The sequence below is a fragment of the Muscardinus avellanarius genome (assembly GCF_963383645.1).
Source record: "Muscardinus avellanarius genome assembly, chromosome: 13".
NCBI classification, from domain to species: Eukaryota; Metazoa; Chordata; class Mammalia; order Rodentia; family Gliridae; genus Muscardinus; species Muscardinus avellanarius.
Window position 1 is genome coordinate 30,225,909 of NC_137799.1, and position 11,369 is coordinate 30,237,277.

General features: G+C 44.0%; 1 protein-coding gene across 1 annotated transcript in view; it reads right to left on the reverse strand.

The window, feature by feature from the left end:
- SLC44A1 (solute carrier family 44 member 1) overlaps window positions 1-10,591 on the reverse strand; it is a gene marked incomplete at both ends in the record, with an annotated part of 155,343 nt that extends 144,752 nt beyond the window's left edge. The window contains one exon of the mRNA XM_080709369.1: window positions 10,556-10,591. Within this exon, the coding sequence (XP_080565495.1) occupies window positions 10,556-10,591 (36 nt within the window). The remainder of the gene's footprint in view (window positions 1-10,555) is intronic.
- Between the last annotated feature and the right edge of the window lie 778 nt (window positions 10,592-11,369).

An 11,369-nucleotide genomic window follows, 5' to 3' on the forward strand; every position in this document is an offset into this window, starting at 1 on the left:
AGTAGAGCCACATTCAGTAAATGCATGGAAAATCCCTGGGGTCTCAAGTTCAGTAAGAACCACTTATCCTCACTCTGCCCCAAATGGTCATGCCCTGACTGCTAATTTGAAGTATGATGATTTTGTGTGTGAGTATGTGGTAATGAGGATTGAACCCAGGGGTGTTTTACCTCTGAGCTACAACCTTAGACCTATTTTATTCTTTATTTTGACACAGGGTCCCACTAAGTTGTGGAGGCTGGCCACAAACCTGAGATCCTCCTGTCTCAGCCTCCCAAGTACTGGGGTTAGAAGCTTGTGCCATCACACCTGGGTCAAGTCACTTTTAAATCATACCTCAGCTAGGCATGGTGACTTATTTGGGAATAGAAAAATATAATAGACTAAAATTCAAATGAATTTTATACTAAGAAAGTTTTACACCAGAAATACAATGTTTAAAGTTGAACTTTTTTTTTTTTTTTTTTTTGCAGGTCTGGGATAGAACCCAGGGGCATTCAAACTCCAAGCTACGCCCCCTGCCCGGGTCTCAATGAGTTGCAAAGGGCCTCGCTAAGTAGCCGAGGCTGTCCGCGAACCGCAGTCCTCCGGTCTCAGCCTCCCGAATGCTGGGATTACAAGTATATCCCACCACGCCTGACTTAAAGTTGAACTATTTTAATGTCATAAATAATGCTACAACAGAAAGATTCTTGTATGTAGCATGGCTTTACTTTTAAACTACTAAATAAAGGGTGTCAACTTTTTACATGGAATTTAATGTACACTGTCAAGTATTATCCCAGGGGGTTCATTCCAGTTTATTTGGCAAATCAATAAAGTATATTTGATTCAAAACCACAAATGAAATTAACATTACTCTGTTGACTTTTACCAAAGTTGCAGGTGTAAAGGGTTACCTCTCTTCTTTGAGTAGCAAGATTTAACACATTTACACATTAGCTCATTATTTCTTTCTCTAAATTATCTATTACAGAGATGCATCTGGCTGAGAGAGCACATTTTTATAATCACAGATATTCCAAATAATGATATGAATATTCAGCTTTATTACCGCTTATAAGAAAAAAGAAATTAAACAGGTAAATAAAAAAGAAAATAATGGCACTCTCTTTTTACCTCCTTACTCTATTCTAATACATTCTACTATAACTCCTTAAGTTATCAAGTAGTAATGGGAAAAAAGGAAAATAAAAAACTGTGGGAAAAGAGTAAAGAGAAAAAGTGAACACTAAACGGATTAACACAGACTGAAGAACTGTACGAGGCAGAAAAGGAAACAGAGAGATAGAGACTGAAGAGTTCTGACGCCCAAGGTTTCCTGGGGGGTGGGACACTGCTTGCAGGAATACTAATTAGCAATTTAACCATTACTCCAACCTCAGACTCTCTTCTTCACAGGAAGCAGCGGGACTGGCTGGGCTCCTACGGGAATAAGATCATCCGGTGATTCCCAACCATGAACTCTGAGAAGTTCAAATGTTAGGAAGCACAATAAATTGTAATGCCATAGCCAGGTGTGGTGGCGCACGCTTGTAATCCCTGGCTTGGGAGGTGGAGACAGGAGGATCGCACTGGTTCGAAGCCAGTCTCGCTGGCTTAAGAGACCCTGTTTCCAAATTTAAAAAATACATATAAAAATAGGTCTGGGAGTGTACCCCAGAGGTAGAAGGGTTTCCAGGAACCCTAGTACCATTAAAAAAAAAGTGTAATGCCATTGCAGAAAAATGGCTAAACTAAGTAGCAGATCTCTCTGGCTGCCTTCCCCTCCTCTCCTCTCTGGCTCATCCCGCTTCTGCCTGGAGAGCTAAGTCCTACCTTTGTTCTAGTGTCACTCCACCCTCCAACTTGACTCAGAGGGAAGTCCTGGTTAATCTCAGCTAAGTACTCCGTCCTTTACCTCCCCCTTGCTAGACACTTTTCAGAGATGTGCTTGCGGCCCAGTGGAGATGGTTAGCTCAGCCACAGTCCCAGCAGATCCACAGCCGTCTCTGCACCAGGAGAGCCAGACGAGGGACAGCTGCCTTCTTTAAAATGATAAGAGAAGCCGGGCGTGGTGGTGCACGCTTGTAATCCCCGCGCTTGGGAGGCAGAGACAGGAGGATCGCGCAGGTTCACAGCCAGCCGCACGCGCTGGCTTAGGAGACCCTGTTTCCAAAATAAAAATGCAAAAATAGGTCTGGGAGTGTAGCCCGGAGGTAGAAGGGCTTCCAGGAACCCCAGTACCACCAATAAATAAATAAATAAATAAATAAATAAATAAATAAATAAATAAATAAATAAAATGATAAGAGAAATAGGAGAAAACCTAGGTCCTGCAGGGCATCACCAGGTCACCACCCACAACCTTCACCCCTGGCCTTCCTGAAAATAGTAAATCTTCTGCAATGTGTCCACTATTTGGATTGAAGGATTTTTAGTTTGTTGTTATTTCTTACAAGTAGAACACCCTAAGTGAATTATACTGACAAATCTTACAAGATCTTGATCATCATTATAGCATCACAATGCTACAAAAAATAGGGCAAACTTTAATACCCTCGCCTCTACTTAAACATCTTGAAATGACCATCTCTTTCCAATTTTTCTTTTTGCTGTTTTCCTTACTTGACAATACAAAATTGTATCCAGAAAAAAACCATTTCTGCTTAATAATTTTCAACAGGTCTGGTAAAATTAAAAACAGGGGAAAAAATGTGTGTGTGTGTGTGTGTGTGTGTGTGTGTGTGTGTGTGTGTGTGTGTGTGTTACTGGAGATGGACCTCAGAGTATTTGGAAACGGTCTCACTAAGTTGCTGAGAGGCTCACTAAGTAACTGAGGCTGGCTTCATACCTGCATGATCCTCCTGTCTCAGCCTCCCAAGTACTGGGATTACAAGAATGTACCACCAGGCCTGGCTGGAGCTTCCCTACTAAATAAATATTTAAATATCTGATTATGGGATGTTGTAGAGAGAACCTAATTTTCACTAAGGGGAAAAATTATATTTATGAAATGTTTGTTAATGAGTAAGTTATATTAGACAACTATTACTATATTATAAAACTAGAAAGAATTCCAACAAAGGGGTGGCACAGACATTCCCCTGTTGAGTATATTAAAATGTACAAACAAATGCAAATATCTTTTTAAGAAAATACTGAATTTGAGCTGGGCACAAGTGGTACATACCTATAATGTCAGCAACTCGGGAGGCTGAGGCAGAAGGACTACAAATTTCAGGCCAAACTGTGCAACTTAATGAGACCCTGTCTCATACCAAAAATAAAAGGACTGGGAATGTAGCCTCCTGGTAGACTGTCCAGGGTTCAATCCCCAGAATTGAAGTAAAAAACAACAACAACAACAAAAAACCTGACTTTGATACAAAGTATAAATTCAAATTTGGAACATTTTGCTATATTATATTCCAAATAAAGGAGAAAACAAAAAGTATCAAAAGGAAAGAAATGTTACTATGTTAAAAAGAGTTAATTCACCAGCTGCTTAAAATCTGCTGCTAACATTTTTGTTGAGTATCTTCTTCTAAAAATGAATTCAGCCTTAAAAAATCGCTCTGAATTTTAAAGCATCAGAGTTGCTAAGGCAGGGGTTTATCTACATTTATTGGTAGAAGGAAGAAAAGAGTATCTATTAATTTGTGCAAACATTTCATGAGAGCATTTCATGTACCAAAACCACCTAAGCACACAATATAACAGTAATAAACAAAGCAGACAGGATCCTCTCCTCATCAACCTAGTCTAGGACAAGGGTCAGCAAACAATAACCTGTAAAGGGACACGAAGTAAATATTGATGTTTGCAGGCCATTTAGGTCTCTGTCGCAACTACTCGACTCGGCCACTATAGTACAAAAGCAGCCAGACAAGAAATAAATGGGTAAGTATGGCTGTGTCTCAACAAAATTTACCTATGAACAAAATTCAACTTTCATATAATCTTCACTAAATAATATTCTTCTTTTGACTTGTTTCAACCATTTAATAATACAAATACCATTCTTAGCTTGCAAGCTGTACAAAAACAAGCAAATCAGATCCGGTCCTTGGGTTATAGTTTGCCAACTCCTGGTCTAGACATCGGTAGTAAGTGCACAATTACTTGCTTATTGTTTTCAGTGTGCAGAGGCATACAAGGGAGTGAATGAGGAGACACGGCCTGGCTGGAAGGATCAGAAAAGCATTTTCCAAGGAAGTGAGTTTTAGGCCGAAAGTTAAGGAAACCAGCCAAAGGCCAAGAAGAAGAAATAAAAAAGTAAAGGGCCTCTGAAACAAATGAACATCATGTGCAAAAGCGCTAAGAGAGGAGGCGTCTGAGTGGCTGGAGAGCTGTGAGGCTGGGAGGAGGTGACGCCACGCAGAGATGGAGACCAGTCCACACAGGGTCTTGCTGGCCAGGCGAAGGGATCCTGGTCTTTGTCGCAAGAACAATCAGAAACTGAATGGTTTTAAGCAGGAGAGGAACACAATCAATCAGCTTTGGATTTTTCAAATACCATTAATCCTGAAGTATGGAGAAAGATGAGAAGACAGGAAGAATGGATACAGGAAAATCTGTAACCAAGGTATTGGCTGGAGATGACAGAGTCTTGCACTTCGGTGTTGGCAATGGAGTGGAGAAGGAAAGAGAGGCCAGATGAAGTGATTTAGACAGAAAAGGCAGAAGGCACCCTCCCTCCGCGACCCGAGTTTCCAGTTTCTGCAGCCAAGACATTGGTATTGTTCAGTGAATCAGACATACTGGAAAAAGCATGTTGCAGGGGGCACAAATTTTCAGATTTTGGGTTCTGTTTCAGGTTTAGGCATGCTGAGTTGGGTTGCCTAACACAGTGTTCTAAGTGTCAGTGTGTTCAGAGGCCAGGTCAGGGTTTGCTTCAATTCAGTAATTCAGTTTGAGAACTGTCCACATATAAGCTGTGATCGATACCACTGGAGATGAAATCACCCACGGAAAGAGTAAGCAGCAGAGGGTCCTGATGACACTGTAGAATCACCAGCGGAACTTTTAAAATACCGATGGCTAGCTGGGCGTGGTGGTGCATGCTTGTAATCCCCGCGCTTGGGAGGCGGAGACAGAGGATGGCACAGGTTCAAAGCCAGCCTTGCTGGCTTAAGAGACCTTGTTCCCAAATAAAAATATAAAATAGGTCTGGGAGTTTAACCCAGAGGTAGAAGGGTTTCCAGGAAGCCCAGTACCACCAAATAATAAAAATTTAAAAATATAAAAAAATGCTGATGGCCTGGCAGCACCTCTGCGCCAATTAACTCAGAATGTCTGGGAGTCAAAAAATTTTTTAAGTTTTCCAAGTGACTCTGCTGTATAGCCAAGGCTGAGAAAAGAAGTAAACCAGGCACAGCAGCTCACGCCTGTCCCAGCTACTCGAGAGGCTGGGGCAGAAAGGGGATCAAAAGTTCCAGGCCAGCCTGGGGACTTAGTGAGGCCCTGTCTCAAAACTCAATATATATATTTACATATATTAGGATATATATATATATATATATATAGGTCTGGGGATGTAGTCCACTGGAAGAGCACCCCTGGATTCAATTCCAAGAACTGCAAAAAGAAAAGAAGTTAACAGAGCAAGAAATTACAAGCCGGAGTAGACTTTTAATCCAGGCTACTTCAGAACATCTCTCTCACCTCAGACTAATTCGCCTTCCTAGAACCTACTTTGGATAAACAAAAGATAGAATGACTGACTGGTTTATCTTTAATATATTCTCCAGCCCCCAAAGTCCAATCCAAACTTATAAAATTGAAATCTCTTCCTCAGTGATCTGGGAAGGAAGGGAGTAGAGGAAAACAACTATCAATCTATTCCCAGGAGCAGAATACATACATACATACATACATACATACATACATACATACATACATATTTTTTCAGTTCCAGTAGGGACTGAACCCAGCCTTTTTATTTTTATTGTTTTTACTATGAGATAGGGTCTCACTAAATCACCCACGCTGGCCTCAAGTTTGCAATCCTCTTGCCTCAGCCTCCCAAGTGACTGGGATTATAGGAATGCGCCAACATGTTGAGCAATAGAATATATCTTTATAAATAATTATCTTCCCAGGCCAATAGCATTTTTAAATGATAGAGTTGTTAACATATAAAACAGGATCTGATCGTATTTGTCAAGCTGGAAGCATTCCAATGGAACTAGCTGTACTATATTATATGATGTTACACACCAGGTGGTACTTGAAGAAGTTCAAAATTGTGGCATAAAATTTAACTTGTAAATTTTTTCTTTCAAAATTGACCTTTTCTAAAGATTAAAAAAATGAGTTGCAACTTAAGAATTAGGAGCTATGCTCGTGGACAGAAAAGAAAAGAAAAGAAGCACGACTCAGATCTGAAAGACCTGAGAGTCGAAGTTTAGATCCATCACTTAATAGCTCTGTGACTTCAGCCAATTTTCCTAATCTCCAAGTCCCAATTTTCTTCAGCTGTAAAATGGAAATAAAAATCAACTTGAGTTATTATAGAGCTTAAAACATGAAAATGGCTATGAATGAGAAGCCATATAAAAAGTATTATGACCTTCTATGCAAACAGCACAGTATTTAGAAGAAAAAAAAAAATCTTTATGCCATGACTATTTTGCTCCTTAGATAGGCAGGTTTGCTTTGCAGGTCACATTTTAATTGAATAACTTAGTCTCTGTTGGTAATTCCTCCTGTCCTCTTCAATTTCGTCTTTACCATCTGACTTCAGATTCCACCACGCAGGTGTAGACTACATTTGTATTAAAATTCTGCTATGGCACAGTTAAGGAACTCAAACGTTAGAGAATACTTGTGAACCACTTCTGAATGTTTTTCACTACTTGCAAGACACAAACTGTGAGAGCTAGAAAGACAACTAAATGTACAGCCTTCAATCTGAAGGCCCTGGGACAAGACAAAAAGACAAGTCATCTGAAATCAGACAGACAAGGGGCAGTTCATTCGACCGGAAAGATTCACCTCTGTCCCACTCTCAATTGCTAAGGTTAGAACTGAAGGACACAGACCCTCAGAGCCCTCGCAGAAGCTCCAGGCCTCCACAGCACCGCTGTGAGAAATAATGATCTGGCCATTAACGACAAAGACTTAGGGCAATTTGCTAAGTAATCTTTCAAAAGCCTCCTTCACTTAAACTGGTTTGTCAATGGAAAAGAACATTTAATAAATCTGAAGATTTACAAGTGAACTTTGAAGTTTAACATTACAAGAATAGAAATTATGTCAGGTTATAACAGAAGAAACGAATTATGGAGAGATGGGAATAAATTTTAAGAGTCTTAAGGAGGATTAGTGCTGTAAAAAGAAACCCAAGACTCTCTTACTTTCATGTTCCCTTCAAAAGGACTTTTAGGCAAAGGCTACCATGTATTGGCTTGTTTTGAGCAATTACTAAACAACTTGTAATGACCCACAAAACAAAAAAATCCAACAACTAAGAGTTCTGTAAGAGCTCTGACTCTCTAGGACAGTTAAGATTCCAAGACACCTGATATAGTACAAATTATTTTGCCAGTAACTTGCTCTGACAATGAAATACTGGTACAAAATGTGAAACTTGTTTAAAATTTAAATCCTAAAACAGGATAATTTTAGATAGGAAATTATAAGCCGCAGACACTGCCAAGAAAATGAAAATAAATACCAGGGCAGATTCCAAGAGATGAAAGTTTGAAAGACCAAAAACTCTTTTATGAGCATCTTCACATGGTAAGAGACTATAAGTGAAAATAAATTACATTTCAAAATTGAATCCTTACTACAAAGAGAAAACGTACTATATTTACATTGATGAAGTCCACTGGGGCTTCAAAGTTGCCGACAATACTGCTGAGAAAAAGCTAAGCGGGACTGCAGATTACCTCAAAGCATGTTGTTTTGATGTGCTGTGCAGGTTATCATTAGAGTTTGCAGACAAACGCTTTTAAGATATTATAGCCACTGCTCCAACTAAAACCTACATTGAGTGGAGCATGAGGAAAAAAAGAAAAAAAAATCTGCTCAATTTTACAACTAATGGTACCATTGATAAAATCAGGAGGAATGTGAGAAAGGCAGGTAAATTTTAAGTTACACATTCAAGATTGAGTTCAGAAAAGGATGGTTTGGTGGAATTGGTCAAGCAGCCCATGAAAGTGAGGGCTGCATTCATCATCAATGTCAGTTGCCAGCTAGATGTGCAAACGTGTGTATACATTCCGTTCAATGACGACTGCTGAGCAACTCTTATGTACAAGGTAGAGTGGAGCACTGCAGTAAACACAGAGACAAGGAAAACAAAGCAGTTTCCATACTCAAGAAGCTAATAATCTGGTAGAAAGGATGAAACAAACATTCTTCCTGAAAATACATTTGAGTCTCCTAAGTTCTTCCTGAAAATACACCTGAGGCTCAGTGATACAGAGGTTTGCACCTGGTGGAGATTTAAAGTTGCATCTCTGTTTTGTTCCAGTCAACACATCAAGATCCAATAGTATTCTGAATCTGTGATGCTTCTATAAGGAGCATTAAAAATGCCAGCGGATTGGTCACACTTCACACATGAAAAATGCCAAAAGTCTCAAGGAAGGAACAAAAAATTGATGACCAGCTCTTTGGTACAAAACCTGTCTCCTCATGCTCTGCTGAACACTACAAGTCCCTGAAGCTGAACTCAAAGGCATGTGACAGCTGCCGATTGGTTATAGAAATCCACAGGAAAAAAATAAAAAAGACGCACCCCTCGGCTGCATGACATGCATCTTGTCTGTAGAACAAGGCATGAAGAAAACAGAGGCTGCGAGAGGAGGAAAAAGCAGAGAAAATGTATGTGACAGCATTCTGAAAAGAAGCATGAGGAGCTAGAGAAATACAAGACCCACGACCTATGTAGAACAGAGTTCCAGTGCAGAATCCATTCCTCCCATATTAAAGTGTCCACACACGGAACAAACCATCCATAAGCCATCTAGACTTTCATGTCTTAAAGATGTTTTTACTATCAAGAGAGAATGTAAAGTACCCCAATTCGGAAAAGAAAGGCAATATATGACACCTTTTTTTTGGTGAAAATTACATTTAGGCAAAGAGTACATAGCTAGATGTTCCCTCTGCCCCCAAGTCCCTAACCAGTTGAAAGGTATGTATAATTCTACATCTTTATATGTTAGTAGAAAAGCCCTGATCTATTTTCCCTAACACCACCACCACACAGTGTTTTTCTTTGCCATTCTGAGTAGGAAGGTTCACTAACTAAACCGATCCTCCTAAGAAATGGACAAATAGGATGGATATCCAATCAAGCATAAATGTCCTCCATTCATCTGCAAGCCTAGGTATGTTCTCTATAACAGATCTCAGATTTTCAGAACAAGTCTGCAGGTTATTTAAAACTGAGTTATATATAGTCATTTAGCAGCAGCAAAACACTTCTGGCATTATCACAGATGCTAGGATCCTTGGGGGAATTTTTCACCCCCAAAAACTAGAATTTTTCTTCACCAAGAAATAAGCCTTTATTTCTAAAAAAAAAAAAAAAAAAAAAAAAAAAAAAAAACCAAGAGATTGCCTCCCCCCCACACCCTCCCCCTCCCTCCAAAAAAAATCACAGACTACTGTTTAATTCTACGCTAATGAAACTGTGGAGATACATCCCAGGTGTTGTCAGAGCCTATTTTTCATACACCACCACCAGACAGTTTGATGCAGTATTCCTGATTGCTTTTTACCGTATTTGTAAATACACTCACTAATCCACTAAATTAGGTAATTTACAAACAGGTCCTCTCAGTTATTAGTGGCCAGCAGTCAAGTTCTATTACATTTGATCCTTACACAGTTGTCTAAACATTTCCACCCAGGGTAATAAGGGCTTGGATCGGAAAGGGAAGGAGGTTAGCGAAATTTGGATGGGGGCAGGGTGGAAGCTGGGAGAAATCTCTGCATCTCAGCCCTCAGCGACAACATCCAGCCAGTGCCCACAGAAAAACTAAATTCGGCACCTCTTCCTCCTGTTACACTGGCAACAAAGAGGGAGTTTCCGTAAGGCTCCCGCCACCCACCCGGAGCCCAGCCTGCTTCCCGGCGCGGTCCCGGAGCTCCCGCAGGGGCCTCGGTGTGCAGAGGCCGCGGAGCCGGGGTCACGGCACACGGGGGGATGGGGTGGGGAGCGCGGTCGGGATCTGGGAAACGGGCCGTGGGAAGGCTCCGGGACCCCAAGAAACACTGGAACCCGGCTGGGGAGGCGGCGAGCCAAAGGGGGCAGAATATTTAATGAAGCAGAAACTGGAATGAGGTGGGAGAGGGGTGAAGCGCTCGGGCTGGGGGTGCCCCTTCTGGAAAAGAGTGGGCGCCGGGAGGGGAGACTCCACGGGGCAAGAGGGGCGCCAGGCCCGTGGCGGGGACCGGTGCCGGGCAGAGGGCAGCGCCGGCCGGGCTGCCTCCACCTGCCCGCGGGCGGGCGGCGGCCAGGTGCGACCGCGAGGCGGGCGGGGCGCGAGCCGAGCCGGGTCCCGGGCGCGGGCGGCATCCGGGCGGGCGGCCGGGAGGCGGGGGCCCTCACCTGCGCGGCGGAGGAGGCGGAGCTGCAGCAGCCCATGGCGGGGCCGGGAGCTACGCCCCGGAGCCCCTCGGCATGCGAGCCCGGGGCGCCCGCGGAGGGCGCGGCCTGGCCCCGCACGACCCGGCGGCGGCGGCGAGCACTAGGCGGCGGCGCGGCTCGGGGCGGGCGCCGGCCACATCCCCCGGCGGCGGCGGCGGCGGCGGCTGCGCGGCTCGGGCTCCGCTCCTGCTCTGCAGCGGCTCCCCAGCGGAAAGGGGCGGGCGGCGGCGGCGGCGGCGCCTCCCCCTGTCGCCCGCCCTCCACGCCCGCGCCCAGCCCCGCTCCCGCTCCCCTCCCCGGCCGCCGCCTCCTCCTCCGCGCCGCGCGCGTCTCCCATCAGACTCCCCGCCCCCAGCGCCGCGCGGACGGCGGGCGGCGGCGGCCAGAACGAGGCCGGGCCCTTGGGCGCGCGTCCGGGCCTGCGCGGCGCCGGGCCCATTTCGCGGTGGCACCGAGGCCGAATTCTGCCTCGGGGCGGGAGGGCGTCTGGGGCTGGGGCGCCCGAGCAGCGGGCAGGCTCGCCGCCCAAATGGAGCCGGGCTGCTTCCGGGCTCTGGAGGCGCCCGGGGGGCACGGGGTGGGCAGCCTTTGCCTCTCCGCGCTGGGCGCGCAGCTGGGATCTTCTTACTGCTCCGTTGTCTGCATTTTTATCCAGAAGAAAACTGCATCATAAACCTCCCCCTGGAAAAGGAATCCGTGGTGTAAGACGAAGAGAGCGAATCATCTGTTGCTACTGCCCCCATTGTGCTGATGTGGAAACTGAGGCTTGACTAAG